The 24,725-nt window shown below is 34.6% G+C and overlaps 1 protein-coding gene across 3 annotated transcripts in view; it reads left to right on the top strand.

The window, feature by feature from the left end:
- Mmp16 (matrix metallopeptidase 16) overlaps window positions 1-24,725 on the top strand; it is a 256,760-nt gene that overhangs the window by 121,880 nt on the left and 110,155 nt on the right. For all 3 annotated transcript variants that reach the window (XM_031366538.1, XM_031366539.1, XM_031366540.1), the window contains exons 4-5: window positions 3,783-3,905; window positions 16,317-16,621. In XM_031366538.1, the coding sequence (XP_031222398.1) occupies window positions 3,783-3,905; window positions 16,317-16,621 (428 nt within the window). The remainder of the gene's footprint in view (window positions 1-3,782; window positions 3,906-16,316; window positions 16,622-24,725) is intronic.

Below are 24,725 nucleotides of genomic sequence, written 5' to 3'. Positions count from 1 at the left end.
AGGTGGATCCTAATAAAGACATGGGAGAATAATTCCCAATTAGTGACAGTAAACAAAAATATGTATCATATCACAAACTCACAGCCGTTCAGACAGATTAGTTGTTTTAAGTCTTTAACCTCATTTTTAAATATGCAGAGTACAATTCTATTTTTTTTTGTTTTGTTTTTTTTAAATCAAATGAGAATTTCCAAAAACTATTTAAAATCCTAATTTGTTAATTGGGATGATTAATGAGATATTCCATGAACCATTATACTTTATGCACACATTAGTAGTCTGCATTATTCTTATTTCCAGGTGTCAAGTTAATACACTAATGCTAACATTTTTCAATTTAGAAAAAAAATGCTATCTTAGTTACTTATTTTATTTTGTTTTTACTGTCTTAATGTGCTGCTGGCTTTCATTGTATTAGTGGATGTGTATGACTTCACTTTGTTAGCTACCAAAGCTGGTGGCTTAAGCAGAGGGCCTAGATCTCATCTGAAGGCAACACATTAATAAGAGCAGAAAAGACCTGAAGGTTTCTTTTTGGTGATTGTGGTTACTAATACATTCTTCTCTGCCCTTTGCACTTTGTCTTATGGACTACACATGTGTCCATGTAAATAGTTAGTAGGCTGATATAGAATAAAGCTCTCAAAGTTTGAGCCATATGTAAGTTTGCTTTAAGCACTCTCTGTACACCTGGTGGATTTAGTCTTTTCTGTACAGATGCAGCCTGTGAATGTTTCAAGAAATTAAAAACATTTTTAAGCATTCCTAGAAAAATCTGGAGATAGCTCTAACCTACATGATACCTTTTCCACGTAAATAAAATTTGGGAATTATGAATGATGAAAGCATGTCTAACCTCTTGCAATATATGTTTTTGAAAGCAATTTTTCTTTTAGTAAAGGTGTATACCAATGTGGTATTCAATTACACCTCTGAGAGCTGGACTTTCCTCCACCCCCTTTCAGGGTTGCTTCTGCTGTGTCACCAAATACATAAATTACACCTGTGTTGAGCAGAAATTGCCTGTGCACAACCGTAAACACAGAGTTTTGAGGAGTTGAAACTACAAGATTGCTTGAGATGAGGATTCCCAGAGTAGCCTCAGCAGGATTGCAAATCCGTTCTCAACAGCCCAGGAACAGAGTAGTAACAGACCAGTGTTCACAGTTTAGAATGTTCAACCTGATCTAATTCTCAAACCAAATTTTACTAACTTTAGTGGACACTGTTGTATGTGGAGAATAGGTAAATTACCTAGTCATGTACAAATGTGTTACTTCTGAGCTGGCCACTATTTGTGAAACGTGAGAACAAATTGCTGTTGTAATATCTGGTAACAAAGAATTAGAAATATCCCTGAGTTGAATGAGATGCACTCCTGAACATAAGACCAGACATCATACTGACTGAAGAAGACTTTCATTCCTACTTCATTTAATCCTGAGATGTTGGGTGGCCTCCAGGGAGTTAGTAGTTTGGAATGTATGTAATTTAACTTGAAAAGTGTATGATTTCCCTTATAAGCAAGGTATTTAGACTAGACTGAGATTGGTTATATCTGATAACTGATAAGTGTGATGTACATATTACTCTAAGTATACTACTTATAATAATAATGCAGAAATTGTTAATGTTTGCTTTTAAAGTGTTATCTTTCTTGCAAACAAAGTAATTTTATTGGTGCCTTCTGTTATTCTCATATCTGTATAATATAAGAGTAGCTGACTTAAGAAGTTAGTTCTAAAAAGTTAACTCACTTTCAAAAACAAAAGTTTTTTGTTGGTTTAATTTGAGGTCGTTCTATAATAAGCATGCATCAGTTTTATAATAAAGTGACAGTAAAAGCAGTAGGATAGCATACTAAAAATAAATGAATACATTTAGAGACAAATGTTCTGTTTCTTTGTCTGCCCTAGAATCATTACGACCTGTTGGGTCTTGAACTCACAAACCTCCTTTAGCCTCCCCTCCAGGGGCCACGTTTTTAGTGTACATGAAATTACCCAGTTATACAAGAATATTCACAGGCAGACATTTCCAAAATCAAATCTACTTAAATTATGTATATATACATAATATATATATATATAAATTGCACACATGATGAAAATAAGTAAAAGTATTTTCATTTGCTTTTTAATTTGCATATCCATGCAAATTTCAAGGATGATCTTGTTATTTAGTAACAGTGTATGGTGAGAAAAACAAATGAAAAAACAGAAACAAAGAAAAAACATAACAACTGTTTGCTAAGAAAAGATTCAAGGTTAGGTTGCAGACATCACAATGATCAAGTGTCATGGCCAAGAAAACAAGTTAGATTATGACATGTGACTACATATTAAAATCAACAAATTTAGAACAGTGTTTCATTTCAATTTTAAGCTTCATCTTGTTGATACTGAACTGTTTATTTTTAAAAATACTTTTTATGATTTAACTTTTCTAATGTAATATGTTGAAAACATGTTATGATTGTTGAATTTGACTAACATTGGGAATAGAAATAATGATCTAAAGTTAACAGAGAATTTGAAAAATGCCATCTCTATGTGAAAGAGCAATGTATTTTTCTCATGGCTGGGGGAGTGGGTCCCTGCCATAGCAAACCCTGTCATTTATGTCAGCATGACGATAATAAAATCCACGGAGCTACTGCAGAGGTGGTGCAATGCTTATGGCACAGGCTGATCTTTCAGAGAACCTGGTTCACTTTTCAGTACTATTATGGTGGGTCACAATCATGTCTAGTTTTAAAAGATCTAGCACCCCATTCTAACCCTGTAGGGACCAGACACACAGATGTTGTATAGACATATATGAAGACAAAATATCTATATATATAAATAAAATTTAAAATATAATTTAAAAGAAAGTATTAAGTAAAATCCCATGCAAAATGTGCTGAAAGTCTAAAATCAATTCTTAAGATTGTAGAATAGTTTTCAGTCATCAAACAGATTATAATGAGATGTTGTAATGAAACAATATAAACATATACTAAAATACTATGAGTTATTATATTAAAATATTTTAATCAGAAATTATAATTGAAAATTCACATGAAAAAACACTAAATATTAGCACTGGATAATATTTTAATGTCATTTCATAGATGGCATGAGGAAGTAAAGATTTGCTCAATGTTACATACTTTTCAACAGTATATATATTTTGTAGCATATTTTTGTTTTTTATAATTTGTTTATTAGTATGTAGAGTTACCCCTGGAATAGGAGTTAAAGACCATTGTGATTGCTGGGGTATGTTCTAGGAATTGAACCCCAGCCTTCTGGAAGAGCAGTAAGTGCTCTTAGCTGCTAAGTTATCTCCCCAGCCCCCTCAGGAGGATATCTTTTTTTCTTCAAGACAGGGTTTCTCTGTCTAGCATTGTCTGTCCTGGAACTCACTCTGTAGACCAGATTGGCCTCAAACTCAGAAATCTACCTGCCTCTGCCTCCCAAGTTCTGGGATTAAAGGCATGCGCTGCCACTGCCCAACCTCAGGGGCATATCCTAAATAAAAATTGCAAGTTCCTTCTTTCTGCAGTTATCTCAAATTACATTGGAGAAAGTAAATATGCTAAAAGGATTTGAGTAGGAGCATAGTAAGTCTTCACTCATCCTGGAAATGCATGGTATCTATTAAGGTTTACATTGCAAGAACATTGAGCAAGGACCTTTTACCCATCATCTTATAGATTACTGTCTGTTCTTGTTTAGTTATCATTAAGAAGATTTGTGAAAAATACTCACCTTTTTTTTTCTTTATCTTTTTAAAAGCTGGATGAAGAAGCCTCGATGCGGTGTACCAGACCAGACAAGAGGCAGTTCTAAATTCAACATTCGTCGAAAGCGCTATGCATTAACTGGACAAAAGTGGCAACACAAACATATCACTTACAGGTATGCATGCTCAGCCCTACATCCAGACCTTGTTCCATTGCTATTTGTTGGACATTTTATTGGATGTGTGGTATTTTATGAACAAAATTATATGAAAAGTGGTGCTATATTGTCCTAAAGAATTTACAAGTGCAGTTAAAAGGGAATAAAATGGCCATTAGGGGACATTGCAGACATTCTTTGACATTGTTTGTCCGTTTGCATTTTGTGCCTCACAGTTTCCAAAGGACGCCAATATTCTGAGTGGTTTGATATGCATGTTTTAGTACAATATAGTCTTTGACAAGTAATTATAGTCTAAGAAATAAACAAATGATAAAGTCTCTAAGTCCCTCTTTTAAATGAAAGGCCTTTGAAATGGTTAGTAACTGTTCCAAGCACTATAACCACTTTATCTTTTTTTTTTTGATACTTATTGAAGTTGACATCCTTCTGTGTTATCTTCATTGATGTAAATTAATGTCCAACCTAGGGTGACAGTTACCTTATTGGAATATATTATGGCTCCTTATTAACCACTGATGTACTATGTCTTATAGAGTTGTGGTATGAACAAAAAAGAGTGTTCAGCTCTTTGAGATAACAACAAATAAAATATAGGACCCTGTTCTTAGGAAATACATAGCAGTGTAGAGATTAAACAATTATATAAATGTGATAACTATATGAACAGGAATGGAAATGACACAAACACACAAAAGTTAATCAGGATTGTCTAAGCCATTCTAGAAAAACTAGTGAGTGTTGTTAAAGAAATGAATCATGTAGCCAAGACCTATAAGAAGGTTTGAAAGAAATTATTAAGCCAATGGATAGAAAATGGAAGGTACTTCAGGAAGGCAGTATGCCAGAAATGCTTCAATTAAAGTGTGTGATTAGAAGAGGAATTTTATAATGCTTGCTATCTGCATAAAGAGGCCTAATGAAATGTTTAAAGATAACTTTAAAGTGATTTGTTTTGGTTTTCTTTATTTATCTAGTATAAGCTATTTGTACTTACCTTATACACTCATATTATCTTCCCAGATAGAATGACACTAGATAATTGTTTTATGAAAATTTTGTCAACTGCTATTCAGATAAGTTTAAAACAAAACAAATTTGTTTTCTCCCATGAAGCTGGTATTCACAGTAATTTAATTTTTTTGTGGGATTATTCATTTAGCTTCAGAAACATTTCATACTAGTTATACTATTTGCATTTTCAAAAGAAAGTTAAACTTTATTCAATGAAATGAATATGAAATACTGTTTACATCCCAGTGAGGGCAATACTAATGCCTACTGTCGAATCAGCCTCCTTTTATAATGAACGTTGTTATCAAGGAGTACATAGTGAGACAATGAGAGACTGAAAATAACTTGTACACTTTATGAAAGATTGATAGCAATTCTTTTTCTGGCAAAGTGACATAAAACCTATTTGTAAAGGTAACAAGGCACTAGGAAATATAAGATTTTGTAAAATTAAAACTACTGTTATTTATACTTTACACATTTCTATTCATAAAGTCTAATTAATTCTACACAGCTACAAAACAATTAAAAATTATGGTCATTTTAAATAATATGAGAATTCATTGTCACACCAGTTTTCCACCATTGAATCCTGTACAGTGCAGTTTTTGCTTCCATGAATATTTTCTTTAATGTGCCTCATTTGCAAAATCTGATGATCCAAAATCACAAGAGCTTCCTAATGGGGAGTTATGTACACTGCCATTCACTCTGGTTCTACCTGTTGAATGATGGCTGATTCACCTAAGATTTTTTTTCATACATTTTGTGCCTCGATAAATCATTTATCTTTATTAGTAAATATAGTCCATTGTAAAGATGCCACTGTTTATTTATCCACCAACTGAAGCATCTCAGTTTTTTTCAGGGTTTTCTTGGGAATACGGCTTTATAAACACTTTGTGCCAGTTTTATGTACATATAAATTTCTAGATAATTTGAGGAAGTAACAAGGAGAATGATTGTTTACTGTATATTAAAATGGGGGTGAGCTCCGTATTAAAGTGCTAATATAGCCTTTGCAAGTGGCTGGCTGTTCTATTTGACATGATCATTAGCTCTATTTGAAAACTATGTTGTCTACAGTCTCTTCAGCATTTAGCAATGTAAGTATTTGGAATTATAAGTGTTTGGATAGCATGTCTTAGGATTCTCATTACTGGGATGAAACACCATGAACAATAGCAACTTGGGGATGAAGGGATTTCTTTGGCTTATGTATCCTTAATGACATTCCATTGAGGGAAGCAAAGAACAGGAACTCATATCTGATGGGAACCTTGAGGCAGGAGCTGATGTAGAAGCCATAAAGCCTGCATACTGGCTTGCTCCTCATGGCATCTTCAGTTAGCGTTCTTACAGAACTCCGGACCAACAGCTCAGGGTTGGCACCAAGGACAATTGGCCAGGTGTTCCCATGGAAATTGCCAATTAAAGACATGCCTTACAGGCTTCTTAACAGCTTGATAGTATGAGGCATTTTTGCAATTGAGAATCCTTTTTTTCTTGAATTTGATATTTCATTGGTTATTTTAATTTAAATTTAAACTGATATGCCCCTTCCCAGTTTCCCGTCTGCAAACCCCCTATCTCATCCCCTTCCCATTGCTTCTATGAGAGTGCTTCTGCACCCATCCACCCACCCACCCACCCACCCACTCTTGCCTCACCACCCTAGCATTCCCTTACACACTGGGGCATCCAGCCTTCATGGGACCAAGGGCCTCTCCTCCCATTGATGACAGATAAGGCCATCTTCTGCTACATATGCGGCTGGAGCCATGGGTCCTTCCGTGTGTACTCTTTGGTGGTTTAATCCTTGGGAGCTCTGGATGATCTGGCTGGTGAATATTGTTCTTCCTATGGGGTTGCAAACCCAGTCAGTTCCTCCAGTCCTTTCTCTAACTCCTCCACTGGGGACCCTGTGCTCAGTCTGATGTTTGGCTGCAAGTATTCACATCTGTATTGGTTAGGCACTGTCAGGGCCTCTCAGGACACAACTATATCAGGCTCCTGTCAGCAAGCACTTCTTGGCATCAGAAGTAGTGTCTGGGGTTGGTGACTGCATATGAGATGGATCCCCATGCGGGGCAGTCTCTGGATGGCCTTTCCTTCAGAGAATCCTTCTTACTAAATGCTTGTTTCAAGTTGACATCAGACTAGGCAAAACACAGTGACAAAATTTTCATTGGTTCATGCAAATAAAGCTGCTATACTTAGATGGACACTTTAGTAAATTGTAATGTTTAGCATGGTCTGCACTTACTTGTTCTGAGAGTATCTTCATTTGGTTGAGTTGCCTGCTCATATTTTCTGGTTAAGATGTGTATAAATTATACTGAACAGTCGTTCATCAGTTATAGCCTCAAGTATTTTCTCCTGTTTTGTGGCATAAAATTTCATTGTTATTTTTTTTTCTTTTCTCAAGACAGGGTTTCTCTGTATAACCCTGGCTGTCCTGGAACTCACTCTGTAGACTAGGCTGGCCTCAAACTCAGAAATCCACCTGCTTCTGCCTCTCAAGTGCTGGGATTAAAGATGTGAGCCCCACAGCCTGGCACTTTCATTGTCTTTATGATATCTTTTTTAAAACAGTTTTTATTATTTCTAATAGAATCCATCTTATATTCCTTCCTTTGTTTTTATATGTAGTGTCCAAAACTATACCATCAAAAACAGTTAGATTTGAGTGAGGGTAGTGGGTGTTATCTTCTAGTAAATTCAAATTTTTTCTCTACCTCTTGAGGGATGAAATTACAGGTGTGGACTATGGTACATGTTAATGTGGTGATGGTAAACAAAATCAAGGCACACTGCATGGTAGTTAAGCACTCTGGCCATTGAACTACATTCCTAACTACAATTTCAGTTACTTTTAAAATAATATGGAAAACTGTCCACATTAATTTCGTCTGTATTCACTTTGTGGGAATTTGCTCTCCCCTGGCATTATTGCTGAAAAGATCTCCATTTTTTAAAACTGTATCCTTGTTACACCTTTGTCACAGGTCAGTTGACTTCTCTCCATTTTTCCATTTGACTCTTGACCTGTCAGTTCCAAACCAGCATCTCACTATCTCAGTTACTATCTTTAAAATGCTCATAGTGTTTAGTAGTTTGTTTTAATTGTCTGTCTGCATTTTTAGACATTGTGTTGATCATATTGAGTTTCTGGAATTTCAACTTCAAAATCCATTTCCCACATATGGAATACTTGCTTAGGATTTTGTTTAATGTTGTATTATGCCTAATAATAAGGTACCAATGAATTTAAACATACTATGTCTATTTATCTACATAAATTATTTTTTACTCATTTATATTTTTACTCAATTTTCATAAGTTTGTAATTTTCTCATACTGACAGCATATATATATATATATGTACATATATACTTATACTGTATATATTCACATATATAATAAATATATAAACTGTAATTCATAAGGATTTTATTTAACGCTAGCTTGCATATTGTTTTCACATAAAATTTTGCTTATTTTGTGATATCTAAAATAGAAGTATATTTCTTCTCTAATAATTTTCCTTTCTTTATGTAGATCTGAATTTCTGATCTTATCTCTGAAGAAGTCTTAAAATTCTTGTCTAGAGGGTCTCCGGACAAGAGTTTCTTTGTTTTTCTTTGAACTTTATTTTTTATACTTCACTTTTGAAAGCTAATTTCACTGGATGCTGATTTCTAGGTTGGTGGTTTTATTACTATTCATCTGACCACTTCATGCATTCTGTAGTGCTGTCTTATTGCATGTTCTTTAAAAAGATAACTGTAATTACAATCATTTTGTTTGTTCTTCTACAGGTATGATTTTGGCATGGTGGGGTCCTCTTCCATGCATTCCGAGTTTCATGAATCTGTAGATTGGTTTCTGTCATTAATATTGTAATGTTCTCACACATGATTATATCCACTATCCTTGGTTTGGATGTAATCTTTACAACCTTTTCCCCATAATTCCTGGATTATCTATAATGGTTTTCATTTTTCCCTGCACTTTGAAGTTTAGGTACTTCCTACAGTTTTTTAGCAGTCACTGATTTTTTTTCTTGGCAATAATGAGAATATCATAGTCATTCTTCATTTGTTTCATGTGTAATTTGATATATGCTCTGCCATTTTATATTTTTCTTACAGTTTCTATCACTTTGCTCTCTTTCTCTCTTTCTGACACACATAGACACACATATAAATACATACTTTATATATACATGTGTGTATATATGTATATTAGCTATGTTTTTATTAAGTTTCTGAGATATTAATGTTATTTTGAATACCTAGCTTAATAATTATAGATTTTTAGCTATTTCCAAATCTCTTTTTGTGGGTGGCTTTATCTCTTTGATGGTATAATTTCTGGTATGGAGATCATGCAAAGATGATGTTTTTGACTACTATATATAATAAATGCATAGTAGTCTAAAACTTATTTATAAGTCTAGAAAATAACGAATATTTATTGAACATCATAATAAGAGACCAAGCCTAAATACAGAGGTCTACTTTTCTCTTAGCTTGAAAACTTGGTGTAATAAGACATTACACTTCCTAGAATGTCACGGTAATTTTTAATATAAATCTCATCAGTTTCTTTTTTAAATGACTCCATATTATATAAGGAAGAAACCTACTAGATAGAAGGTCCTACTCAATATGAATATTAATAAATTAATGTATAGTACTACCAAAAGATAAATCAACTAGTAGTATAGAGAAGAATTTCTTTACAGATGAATCTCATGTATTTATGGAAATTATGTGGAGGAAGGCATTTCCTCTGAGTAATTGATTTAACCCTCTTCAAGCTGGAGTGATCTTGAGAGAATAGTATTACAAAGGCTCTGTGTTTTAATTAAATACCAAGGAGTCTTACTTTTTTCTTACCTCCAATAGCAAAATGGCAGTCTCACTTTGAATGTTTTTCATTTATGAAAGCAAAGAGACAAGTGAATTTTTTCAATTAAATTAACTTGACTACAGTTGCCAATTTTTTTAACCTTCTTCATTTCATAGTGCTATCCTTTTATGTGGCCAACATTTATTTTTCATTACACATTAGAAAAGTTAAGGCTAAATACTTTATTTTACTTTATTTTACATTCATTACCCCCCATGATCTCTTTGTGCCTCTGTTATCTCATTTATCAGTTAATACAAAGGCTGCATTAAGAAGTACAACTTTCTCCTCGACTCTTTGTCACTGTAATTACTTTAGACAGGAGCAGTTCTGGGTTAATATTTTTGAGATGAGTGGGTGGCCTCATCCCTCAGCTGGAGGCAGTGCCTAGTCTTTGGATAAGATCTCTACAGGTTATCTCTCCTTTGTTGGGTTTCAGCAAATGTCATCTCTGTTGGGTCCTGGGAGCCTCTTGCTTTCCTGACATCTGGGACTTTTTGGTGGCTACCATTAGTTTCTCATCCCTCACTGGTACACACCTCTGTTCAATTTCCTGATCCCTCTGTTCATCTCTCCTGTCTCCTCTCACACCTGATCCTGCCCCAGTTTTCCCTTCCTCCTCTCGATCCCAAGACCCTCCTACGATTATTTTGTTTCCTCTTCTAAGTAGGACAAAGAGTACACATGGAGGGATCCATGGCTCTAGCTGCAGATGTTGCAGAGGATGGCCTTATCTGGCATCAGTGGGAAGGAGGCCCTGTTCCTGTGGAGGCTTGGTGTCCCATCATTGGGGAATGCTAGGGCAGTGAGGCATGAGTGGGTGTGTGGGTGAGGGAGCACCTTCATAGAAGCAGGGAAGAGGATGAATGGGTAGGGGGTGTACAGTGGGGAAACTAGGAAGTTAACAATAAGTGTTACTGTGTATTGTCTTACTGCTATATTCCTCTCGTACATAGCCACTACATTCTTACCTAAAGCTCATACTAAGACAAAACTTCATTTGCTTTCATTACTTAAGATTATTCTTGACTTGAAATAAAATTGATATTTTCATTATACATTAAATCACCAGTCTCCATTATAGTTCTTTCAGAATGAGTAGTAAAATCTATTCCCTGTGTCTGCAGACCATGACTGTGAGCAAGTTCCTGTCTCTCCTCTGTGTGAGTTAATGAAAGTGTTTTTACTGCCACTCTTCCCCTCCTACCCATTTTCCATAATGTATAGTCATATTTATAATGGAAGTAAGATCAGAGTGGTTCTGTGCTTACAACTTTCCAGAATATTCCTTCTTTTAGAAAATTATCTGGCTGTCAGAACTACCTTCTCTTTTATGTTGATTTTATTACACTTCCCTTCAGCTCTATTCTTTAAATGGACAAAGTTTGCCCTGTACTGACTGTAACTTTGTCTAAATAATCAGTGTAAAGTGTCTTTGGGCTATCCTTCCAGTAAAGCAACATTTACCATCTGCTTAGCTTGCTGCCTCACCCACTCAATTGCTTCCTGACATTACCACTATTTTTGTTCTTTTAATTTCCCATGCATTGTTACAAAACAATACATGTTCCTTTGGTGTGTAGTCTAGCATCTAGATTAGTGTTCTTTCTACAGAATGTCTTTTCAAATAACATGCTATTAGCACTTTGCAGTCCCATAGTGCATAAAGAGGATAAATGCCTCCTAGTAATTTAATTTATACAAAATTCAGAACTATGCCTTCAGTTGGCATGCCTCTTCTGACATAAGATGGAAAATATAGTTCTAACAAGCTATAAAGACCTTGATGCCTCCAAGAGATGCTTTCTCTTTCTCAAAATAGAGTACAGTACACCATGCCGAATGGAGAAAAAGTTTGCAGAAGATGATAAGCAACCATTCCTGAGCAGGCAGAAGTTGATGTTTTTTATCCATCTTTCAGTTATGTTAAACTTAGTACTGTATGCACCCTCAAGAATGTAGAACGTCTTTATAAATACCACCTGATCTCCTGTCCAACCATCTTCTATCTAGAGTTTTGCAAGAATACTTAAATTCTTCCATTCACCATTTTCTCCATTATCATATAAATTACTCACAGTGGCTCAAATTATTTATTTATTGCACAAGCCCAATGTCAAAAGTCATTCCTAATACTACAACTGTTCTTCCTACATTCAAAAGAAAATAAAAGAAGTTTGGAAGGGTCATGGTGAAATATATATCTAAATATTATGTAAAAATAAGAATACATGTGGTTTTAATGCAACATTAAATTGCTTCTGTCAACCCTATGTGCTAGAGATTTTTTTTCTAAAAATTCAACCATGACCTCTGTCATGAGAAGAATTAAGAAAAGTGAAAAATGAGATCACCACCACTACCAACAACAACCCAAACAAACAAAAACTGAAACAAACAAACCAAAAGATAAAAGCAACAATGAAAAGTCCTGAGGCACTCACTTTCTTGTTGCCCAGCTACTATTGTGTGCCTCTTGGAATCTGCGGAGACATATCCACTCAAGTGGGTTTTATGACCTAGATCTTTCTTTGTCAATCTCCTCACCTGTTCTGCTTGTTGGTGTTTAGCACAACAATAAAAAACACCTTTATTCTCTGATGTAATTGTTGTCACACCTTTTCTAGTTCTTTCTGAACTATGGCTGGCTTTTCAATTCAGCTGCTATGGCTTACTCTACTTTCCAAGCTGACTAATTCAAACCGGCTTTTCTTGGCTTCATGCTGAACTGTTCTCCTTGGAAAACATGAATCTGATTGCATGAACTGAATTGCACTGACTGCCCTGAGTCCATTGACTGAACAGAAGTGCAGGAGCTCAGCTGAACTCGACTGCATTCACCTGAGCTGCACTGAGTTCCAATGAACTGAACTCCAGTAAGTTGCCTGAACTCAACTGAACGTCCTTCCCTCAATTAGACATCACTTTCAAACATGTCTGCTTCCTTCTTAAACTAATATTATCTACATTGTTTGACACTAAATATGTGTACTGCAAGAGATTCTGTCAACAAGGGCATGTGTGCAATCCTACCAGATCACATAGAACTAAAAGATTTTTAGATGTGATATCTTCCCAAGCAGCCATGATGCTGGATTAAAATTCCTCTATAATCCTTTTATATAGAATAAACAGTTTTCAACAGCAAATTAAAATGTTAATAATGTCTGCACTATTTAATATGAATTAATAGAAATCATAATTTAGATTTATGTAGTTTTATAGATTCAAAAAAATGAATTCTCAGAATGATTAAGAAAATGCTGTCAGAACATTTCTATCTATGCAACAAGAAAAAATCTTTGAATTTTTATAAATTGTAAAATTTTAAGTACTCATTTCTATTTTTTGCTTTTGGGATTAAATAAGGTATATTGAGGTGTTTGTCACACTCAATGCTCACATAATTCTATCTTTATTATACCATTTGTAATGATTAAATACAACTCAGTTTCATTTTTTTTTTTTTTTTACTTTTGGATTTTTAAAAAGATGCAGTTATTCAGCACCATGTTCAGACTATTACATTTAGCAATCAACAGCATGGGTGAAAAAAGTCTATAGTAAAACCTTTTATTGGAATGCTTTGCACTTTCCACAGAACAGAAAGTAAGATAACCTGTTATACAACTTGTCACTAATACAGTCCTGGAGTTGTTGCCCACATACATGAGCATTGTCTAAAACATGTATTCTTTGTAGCAGATGGGCCCTGCCACCACTGTGCTTGGCTAGGTTCACAAACCTGTTGTAACCCGCAGCTTCTCTGGCTCTTCTCTCCTGCTAAGCTTTGTTTCCTGGCTCTGCTACTGCCATAGCTACTGCTGCTGGAACCTCCATAGCCACCTTGGTTTTATGGTTTAGCAAAGTACTGGCCTCCACCACCATAAGGGTGAGAGCTCCTGTTTCCCAAGTTTCCTCCTTTCATCAGTCCAAAACTTGAAGACTGATTGTTGTAACTGTCAAAATCATTGTAGCTTCCACCACCTCCAAAACTGCTTCCATTACTACCGCCAAAGCCACATCTACCTCCTGCTTTGTTATAGTTGTCAAAGCTGCCATTCCTGCCATACTCACTGCCCGGGTTTCCATAACCCTGTCCACCATTTCCATAGTCTCTGCTTCCTCAGGAGTAACCAGGGCCAACTCCTCCATAGCCACCTTTATTGCCAAATTCATTATAGCTACATCCACTGCCACCATATCCACCACCACCGCGGCTGCCACCAAAGCCACCTCCTGTGATCAAGTACATGCTGAGGCTTGAAACTGAAATTTTAATTTTTATACAAATCTTTGTAGAACTCTGCCACTGTACTTATGCAATCAAGTGATAATACTTTTATTCATTTCTCTGTGAATTCTTAACAATTCAGCAAGAATGAAGCAAGCTCTACATTTGTTTGTTTGTTTAAACAAAAAGCCCAGTTATTTTGGTCTCTGATATTTTCCTTTTCTGAAATAGATACTTTAGTTTAAAAAATATAAATAAGTAGCTACTTACTAAAAAAAAGTTTACAAATTTTTGAGAAAGAAAATAAAAATGGATTCTGGATATTATTATTACTTTTATTGGCACCTTTCACGGCTGCCACTGAAATTCCCTCCTTGAGCAAAATTGTCATTGCCACCAAAACTGCCTCCACGACCACCATCAAAGTTCCCAGAACCACTTCTACCTCTCTGGCTGAAGCCCTAGCCATCTCTTGCTTCCATACAGCCTTTCTTACTTTACAGTTGTGGCCACTCACAGTATGGTATTTCTGAATAACAATCTTATCTGGAGAGTCATGGCCATCAAAGGTGACAAAAACCAAGCCCCTCTTTTTTCTCAGTGCTTCTGTCAGTCATAATTTCTATCACTTCAGTTTTTCTATACTGCTCAAAATAATCTCATAGATGATGTTCTTCGGTATCTTTTTTAATACCACCAACAAAGATTTTTCTCACAATTAAGTGGGCACCATGGTCTCTGAGAATCTTCTCTTGACACAGGTCTCTCAGGTTCCACAACTCTTTCATCCCCACCTTGTGTGGTCTTGCATTCATGGCGGCATCCACCTCCACCACAGTGGCATATGTGACAAACCCAAAGCCCCTGGATCTCTTGATGTTTGAATCTCTCATTACCACACAGTCAGTTACTGTTCCCCATTGCTCAAAATGGCTCCTCAGACTTTCTTTGGTTGTTTCGAAGCTCAGCCCTCCAATCAAGAGCTTCTGCAGCTGTTCCAGCTCCTGGGAAGAATCTGACTTAGACATGACAGCAGAGTAAAGAGAGCCTAGAGCGATGCTTCCTCGTAGCGTCAAAGAGCAGAAAGACAACTCAGTTTTGTATAATTAAAATACTATCTTTTGGAAAGTACATCTTAAAATGTGTTTCATGTTGAGAAATAAATCTAATGAAGAAACATAAATTTTAGTCATTTACAGACATAGTCATGTACTTTGGACACCCTGATTTAGCTGTAACACTAACATTGCAATTTGCAGCTCTCCCAATTCTCTGATGTCTGTTAAGCAGGACATATTGAAGGACATATTATATTTTGTACTAAAGTTTTACTTAGTGTAATCTTTAGAAATATTACTAATTGAAAGGATTTGAAACTTATGAATCCTCTAGTATTCATCTGCTTATTGTAAATATATAAAATATATAGTATTGTACACTAAAAATTTAGATATTTTAGATTTGTATATGTTTTATTTTAAAGAATGTAACAGGAAATATGTATATCTTATATACTAATTAATGTTAAATGAATCAATAGTAATTTTCCTTTATCAATTTGCATTAATATCAGAAGAAAGGTGCCAATAAAAGTAACAATAATATCCAGAATCCATTTTTATTTTCTTTCTCAAAAATTTGTAAACTTTTTTTTTTTAGTAAGTAGCTACTTATTTATATTTTTTAAAGTAAAGTATCTATTTCAGAAGAGGAAAATATCAGAGACCAAAATAACTGGGCTTTTTGTTTAAACAAACAAACAAATGTAGAGTTTGCTTCATTCTTGCTGAATTGTTAAGAATTCACAGAGAAATGAATAAAAGTATTATCACTTGATTGCATAAGTACAGTGGCAGAGTTCTACAAAGATTTGTATAAAAATTAAAATTTCAGTTTCAAGCTTCAGCATGTACTTAATCACTTGCCAAGTCCTCCATCCTGCTCTTGTCCAGGAGACAAACTGACTGATCCATCTTCTTACCTCCCATAACCATTCTGCTCAGTTCTTCTCCTTATCATCCCTGTCATCTAGATGGCCTTGGCACAAGGATGTCTCACTGATGATAAAGAAATAAGCCAGTGTAACAAACAGTGTCTATAATCTTAATAAAAATGTAAAAATTCTATTTATATATAATTGTCATTTTCTCTGATAACTCTAAACCAAATAGATGAAAAAAGATAACAGTAATTCAAATTGCATATGAGAAGCCACACTGATTATCATCTTTTCCAACTTTCAGTATAAAGAACGTAACTCCAAAAGTTGGAGATCCTGAGACCCGGAGAGCAATTCGCCGTGCCTTTGATGTGTGGCAGAATGTAACTCCTCTAACGTTTGAAGAAGTTCCCTACAGTGAACTAGAAAACGGCAAACGTGATGTGGATATAACTATCATTTTTGCTTCTGGTTTTCATGGAGACAGTTCCCCATTTGATGGGGAGGGAGGATTTTTGGCACATGCTTATTTCCCTGGACCAGGAATTGGAGGCGATACTCATTTTGACTCTGATGAACCATGGACACTGGGAAATCCCAATCATGATGGTAAGTCCATCATTTCTTCCCAAGATTAACGATTCCTCTTTTATTTTAGGATGTTCAAATGATTTACAAATTTATAAACTTAAGGTGGAGAATCTATTTTTCTTTGTAGAACAAATATCATTGTTTTATTTTAATTGAGCCATGTTCTCTTGAGTTCTCCTCTTAGTAGTCTGTGGGGCTATGGCCCCAAATATCAAGAGAAAAGATAATGCTCTGAGAGAAGGCATGCTTAGAAACATTAGGCAAAGTCATTAACTGATTCTCCCTTGGTCCTGTGGCTTGCCAAGCGTGACTGGCTCTCATTGTCAGAAACCTGGAGCCACATCATGGGGAAGAAAGTGAAGATCAGTTACTAAAGGTAGCCATGTGCATTTAAAGCAATTTACAGGTCCAGGAACATCTGAGAAACTTCCCCTTTTTCTCACTTCTCTATCCTTGGTACAACATGAAAGTCAATTGTGGTGTTCCATGAACAAAAACAGTTCTGTCCACCAAATCAGCTGCTGCTGACAATTAATTTAAATAGTTGAATATTTACATATTTAAGGGAATGGGTGTAAAACTCTGAGATCTTCTCACATGTGAAACAGGGTGCTCAAGTAAAAAAGTTCAGGCCTATTGCAGGTGAGCTTATAAGCAGAGTTATACATGCATATTAGAACTTTACTTACTGTGAACTAAAAGTACAAGTTCACCAAATTATACAATCAAGATGAGGTATTTTCTGGCCCTGCCCCTTTTGATTACAGCTTATTTCCAGGAAGAGCACTTTGGGGTTTTCTGTTTGTTTGTTTTTTGGTTTATTATTATTATTATTATTATTAATAATAATAATATTACTACTATCATCATTCATTCATTCATTCATTCATTCATTCATTCATTCATTCATTTAATGGCTCAAATGCTGCCCTCCACCTCCTCCTCCCTCACAATCTTTCTCCTTCTCCTCTAAAAGGGCTAGGCCCCTCTAGTTTATCTGCCCCCTCTAGCACATCAACTCTCTTCCAGGTTAGCAGATCTTTTCCACTGATACCAGTTGGGAAAGAATTTGCAGAGTTGTCAGCTTTAGGGCTAGCCTCCACTCGACATGTATAAGAGCAGATTGAAAACGTTTTGTATTTTAGGAAAATAATTGATGGAATTATTACATTTTGTAGATTGACTGTGTTCTTTTAAGGTTTGAATAAGTGTAAACACTAAATTACACAGTTTTCTGTAAATTATTACTTCTTAAAAGAATTTATAGTTTATTATTAAATCATGAGATATCATATATACTATGCCACTTTCTCACATGAAATATAACCCTTTGACATTTATATTTTGGTGCACTGTATATTTTCTATTATATTTAGTTGTATTATCAGCATCAACGTATTATTTATACTCTTTTCTCCTTATCGTTTTTCTGTCATATATTTTACTGGTGATAGGACACGGCTATGTGATCAATTGTCTTGATGGCATCTATATTCCCTCACAAGCCAACTTCTTACGTTTTCCCCTAAACTATCTGTGAGGTTTCTAAATATGTGAGGTGTCTAATTGCTGTTATTATCTTCTAATGCATAGAGCAGTGTAATAGCCAGAAAGTTAAAAAATGAGTTACTTCTGTTTAGAAAGCTTGATATGTCGACCCATGTGTCCTATGACTCCTTTATTCTCAAAGACTTTAGTTTTATACCCCAGACCTAAATAATCTCCCTTTGTCACTCTTGTAAATGGCGGTTCTTCTACAATGGCTATTGCTTCAGTGGCAACTAGTAAACTAATCAAACTCTTAACTCCAAGAGAATGAGTTAATCCTAGTTATGAAATTAAGATTTGTTAATTCATGATAACACTTAGTTGGATGGATTTTTTTAAATTTTTCTCTTTTTAAGATATATAGAGGTATAAATATATATAGAAAGGTATATAGAAAGGATATGAATAATGTAAAGTTGGTACAGCTAAATTTGAATCTATCAGCTTCAAAGGACAAAAATAATCCACATGTTTTGACAATAAAATATATTATACTGACTTAACCTTTTAAGTGATTAGTTCTTTATTTTATAGTATTAACTTGAGTTTTCCTTATTAGCAACTTGTTTGAAGATAGTTGGAGTTATGTCCTAGACTTTTATAGAGAGAAATGAAAAGCCAAAGCTTTAGAGTCAAAGAGATTTATGTTAAAATGTTAGCTAACTAATCATTATCTCAAATAGACTGCAACAAGTTTGTTTTAATCTTTATTTTGTAATTCATGCTGTAATTTGTAAAAGTTAGAAGTAGAAGTGTTTTCAATGAAAACTGTGTGCAGAGTGTGTTTAACTTATTTATAGCACTCTGCTTCTAATACCAACACATTGGCACGCATGGTTGAGTGTTGCCAGTTGCAGTTATTTAGATGTGTGGCCTCATAAACTTAAATGATCTAAATATTGCATAAAGACTATGTCTTTCAAGCTCTCTATACTTTCTCTTAAGTTGCTAAAATACTCAATAAAAACAGAACTAAATGTTAGTTCTCTGCTGTACTAGGTAATAGAACATTTAAAAAATAAACATGTTTACTCAAATTTCCAAATGAGCCTTTGATTACATGGGAAAAGAACTTGTTTACACTAATTGGAGTGGTCCAAGTACTATGAATGCTTATGTGTTTCACTTGATTTAAATATTTTCCAAGAAACTTGTCAGTGAAACAAAAAATATTCTGAAAGATAGCATCAACTAATACTTTCAGTTAGGCCAACATATGTTTGAACAAAATTATTTAAGAATACACCTTGTTTTCTTAACTTACAATGTGTATTGTAACTTAAAGTATAATTACAATATTCTTTTGATATAACCATCCATATCCAAACTTATACAATATAATTGTTTGATATCTATGCACTCATTTTGAGAAAAATACCTTTGCCACTCAAATAAGAATTCTATGCTCTGTAAAAGCCTGAGGGTGGATCTCTGGGAAATAATAGTGTTTAAGAATGGTTAAGGATTAAGGACATGTTAATAAGTATTGAAAATAAAATTCCACAACGATTAACTGCTTAATTGAAATTCAGGTTCTTAAGCAGTAAGAGCAGAGCAGCTAGGTGGTGTCAGTCTGAAGTATTGATCATTATCATAAGAGCAGCCTCTAGCTTTACTTGTGGTATCAGTGTATGTGAGAAGAATTCATGCAGTTTTGCACCCTCTTTCCTAACAAGCTATGAGACCATCACTTTGTATCACACATAGCACAGGCACAGTTCTGACATCTTTATTGACAAGCTGTCTTTTCTATCAATGCCCTGGCTTGCTTACTTAGGTTGCTTTCTTTCTCTCATTCACAGCTCTTGAGCAGCTACTTGGTTTTGCAGCAATATTATGCAAATGAAGGGGACTTTTGAAAAGTGCCTTGCTCGTTTTCCACAGCATATTGCTCAGTTAATGAAAGCAATTTGAATTCTGTCTACCTGAAAGAGATAAACACTGTCTCAGGCTTCCATCGTTACCTACTTTCTTACCAATTTGTTTATAGATATGATGCCTTTTAAAACACACAGCTAATGGTCATTAATGGCATTACACAATAACTTTATTAAACTATAAAAGGACGTTCACATATATAAGCATCTTTAATAAAATGTGGTGGCATTTTCAAATCCACATTTTGCTTTCAGTTCTGAAATTTAAAAGAGATTATTTAGCTAGATAAGATTTTAAAAAGTATTTATTGTTTTGTATATCAGAAAATTCCTGGCAAAAAGTTAAAATTTATTTTGAATAATATTAACCTACTCTTTTCTAACCTATGGTATAATAACAAAGGTTTGGGTACAGTTGTCAATCTAAAATCAAACTCCATAACAATCACTTCGGAATAACTAAGTCCAATAATAAGATGTCACATAAATCCCTCTCAGGAGAAATTAAACGTGCCTGTAAAATTATATATAATGTTTTTATAGAAAATTCGCCAGAGATAGGAAGAATTTCATTGAGAACTAAGATCCAAATCTGTTAACATGAAAGTGCATTGCAACTGCCAAAGAAAGAAAACTTGCTTGGGCTTAAGAAGGCTTGACTTAGATGTCTATCACAGTGTGTGTGTGTGTGTGTGTGTGTGTGTGTGTGTGTTACAATAACAATTTATTATTTGTAAGTTCACTGTCCAGTTTAAGAGTCATCCATCATGGTGATCAGCACTGTCCAATATATACGGAGTGGGTATAATGATAATTAAAATTCATTGAAGATCAAAACTCTTAAATCTATTGTTATTAAATATGAAATGAGTAATTTCTACCTCTAACCCTGTCCTCTAATGAGTTTACCTTCTTCCATAAGTATACTTATATGGGTATCTTCATGATTTATTTATTTTTTGATTGATTGATTTTATGAGGATATGGTAGCTGTCTTCAGACACATCAGCTGAAAGGATCTAAACCTATTCCAGATAGTTGTTAGATATTATGTGGTTGCTGGGAATTGAACTCAAGACCTCTGGAAGAGTAAGCACGGCTCTTAACCATTGAGCCATCTCTCCAGTCCCCATGAAATGATATGATCATATACTGACCACAGAGGGTCAATGAGGCATGGAATAAAGGGTCACAGAGATGCCTGTTGTATGCCAGAAGCAAACTAAGACCTTAAGCCTCTTTGTGCTGTCTCCCAGCCTGTGTATTCAATTTTCAGCTACTACTTCTAGTACTGTTTCTCAGAAGACTAAGCTTCTGACTCTGATTATGGATGAAGAAAACATCATGTGACAAGTGAGTATTTAAGAGGGCGCTTATCAGTCAGTCTACAATTTGTGAGAATATTATCTAGTGTTGTCTGTTCTTACATTTCCATGGATGAGAAAAAACTATTTCTGTGACTATGTGGTAAAAGACTTTAATCAATCCTTTACACGGGACTACTTGTTAACATGTTAAATTCTACAAATTAATGTAATAATATTACATTATTAATTTTTACCATGGTTTACCAAAACATGAAAAGTCTCTAGAAGTAATTAGGAATCAAATCTATAAAGGGCATTATTTGTATACAAAAGTCTCTTCCTCATTCATAGATTTAAATTCATTTTATAATGTTAACTTCAATTTAATTAACTTATAGAAAAGTTTGGTACACTTGAGTTTTTTGAGACCATTTGATTTTATTGGATTGTATGGTTACCATGAGGTATTGGCTTGCTTCTTTATCCTTCTATATTCATAAGTATCAGAGAACAGCAGACAATTGGAGTAATTATACTTAAATATTTTTAAATCCTAGCCAACAATAATAAGATATATGAATAGATCTTAAAATTAATGTAAGAACAATTGATATTTGAGGCAGAAAGAAATGAAATATCCATAGCTAAACAAAGAAGTTTACATTGCATTTGTAAGATAAGACACAGGTGTTCTGTCCAAACATTTCACCAAAGACAAGGAAACACCGAGGCACAAACACCAGTTATATATTTTCTAAAGTTGACTGGGATTTACCTATTCACACAATGCTTGGGAAAACTATGTGTTTTCATGAAGAGCTTTACATATTAGATCTATGAATGACATAGCTAATATTTCTGTGCTCGTTTCCCAAACTACATGTAAATACGAAGGCCTTGACATTACAGAAGCATTTCAGAAAGCATGTATGTTTAGAATCTGATATTAAATATTAAATCTGATATTCACAGAAAACAGAGTTTTAAATACCCTCTGAATTTCTGGACAAGTTGCTTAATTATTTAAGCAACACTGCCTTTGCTTCACAACACTGCCAAAAATATGAAAAAAGCAAACAAACTTCTACCTTATTTTTGACCTTGACTTTTGCACTATTACACATTTTATATACTTCAGTTTTGGTAAATCATTTTCAGAGTGCCCCATAAAAGCTATCTTTGGAATAGAAAATATTAACCTGGTAATAGTATAAAGCTCAATCAAGTTGCTTATTTATTTCTGGACAAATTATTGTAATTAACTCTTCTTTTAAATACTGTTATTTTAACAAGTACTTTGCTTCCATTAAACCTACTATGAAAACCTTTTTAAATTTGTCTTTAAATAGGGTCTTTATCCTTAAGTCTAGGTGATAATAAAACAAAGTTCTTTTCCAATTTAGCCATGTTTGATGACTAAAATGATAACACTGTCTTTAGGACAATAATGGAACAGTTTTATGTTCTCTCGTTTTGTTTTGGTTTTTGTTTGTTTGTTTGTTTTAAAGATTTATTTATTTTATGTATAGGAGTTCACTGTAGCTGTACAAATGGTTGTGAGCCTCCATGTGGTTGTTGGGAACTGAATTTTTAGGACATCTGCTCACTCCGGTCGGTCCCTGTCAAGCTTTCAGTTCCTGCTTACTGTGGCACAAAGATTTTAATTTTTATTATTTTACATAAGTATACTGTAGCTAACTTCAGACGCACCAGGAAAGGGTGTCAGATCTTATTACAGGTGGTTATGAGCCACCATGTAGTTGCTGGAATTTGAACTCAGGACCTTCAGAAGAGTAGAGCCATCTCTCCAGCCCCAGTTTTTTGTTCCTAAGGGTTAAAAAACCAAGGCTGGATGTATAGCTCCAACGAATATGCTTGACCAGCAATAAGAAGGTTCTGCCTTTGCTTCGCAACACTGCCAAAAACATGAAAAATGCAAACAAACTTCTACCTTATTTTTGACCTTGACTTTTGCACTATTACACATTTTATATACTTCAGTTTTGGTAAATCATTTTCAGAGTGCCCCATAAAAGCTATCTTTGGAATAGAAAATATTAGCCTGGTAATAGTATAAAGCTCAATCAATCATGCAGAAGTTCTTGGTTAGTATTTTCAAAAAAAAAAAAAAAACAGAAACAAAAACAAAAAAACCACTGAGATGAAACAAAATGAAGGCCAAGAATAAAGACTGGGTTTAAAAGACCAGCTTGAGGGTCGTATATTGCCCTCAAAATAGAGGAGCAGAAGCATGAAACAAGAGAAACTGTGTTAAAAAAGAAAATCCTTAATATAGGTTTAATTTAAAATTGAAACAAACAAAGCAACAACAAAAACCAAAGTATCATTCACTAAGTCAGAAGTCTTCCCTACTTTTCACAAGAGAGTCATTGTCCTAACACTATTTTAAAATCTGAGACTGGATAGATAAAATAAATTTTGGTATTTGTAACTACTTGCATAGTCTTCATTGAATCAAATTACTTGTCATTAAAACATCCTTGTATGTAAAATACATATATTAGAAATTGCAAGTCATAGATGAGTTCTCCTGAGACTTAGTCAAAATATAATAATAAGATAAAGATAAGTTTTACAATTAAACTTGGCATGAATCTACACTATGGTATTAACTGAGATGTCCTGTTGCATTTTCATATATAGACATTCAAGTTTTTGTTTGTTTTAAGACCACTTTTTTATTACAGATTGGAATTTTTGAGACTTTTCAGCCTGGACTATCAGTTTAGTAGGTCCACCTTAGCCCCAGTCATCACCCATTTCCACATATACTGAAACTCACCCCTTACGTGCATGTATGTTTACATGTTTGATTTCTGAAACGTTTCTTGAGAGAGTTCATCGAGCCTATTGGCTGAGGTACTCAGTATTATGGATTCTGAGAATAACAGGAGAGACAATCTTACAGACTATAACTTACTTCAAAGGGAACCATCAGCTGTAGATTACATATGACTGAGGGATGGAGTTAGGACAGATACTCATTCACCAAGCAATGTGCTGTCACGGTCACGTCAATGACTAAGGGATGGAGTTAGGTCAGATACTCATTCACCAAGCAATGTGCTGTCATGGTGACCGTCAATGACTAAGGGATGGAGTTAGGTCAGATACTCATTCACCAAGCAATGTGCTATCATGGTGACCGTCAATTTCTACTCTCTGTTAAAGAATCAGATACACTTCTACTTATAGCCATATACTTTCTTAACAAAGCTTGAAGAAAAATGAGCAGTAAGAACAATTCTTTAGCTGGGCAGTGGTGGCGCATGCCTTTAATCCCAGCACTTGGGAGGCAGAGGTAGAAAGATTTCTGAGTTCCAGGCCAGCCTGGTCTACAGAGTGAGTTCCAGGACAGCCAAGACTACA

This window comes from Mastomys coucha, unplaced genomic scaffold, assembly GCF_008632895.1.
Source record: "Mastomys coucha isolate ucsf_1 unplaced genomic scaffold, UCSF_Mcou_1 pScaffold14, whole genome shotgun sequence".
NCBI classification, from domain to species: domain Eukaryota; kingdom Metazoa; phylum Chordata; class Mammalia; order Rodentia; family Muridae; genus Mastomys; species Mastomys coucha.
This window is presented reverse-complemented; position numbering and strand designations above follow the sequence as displayed.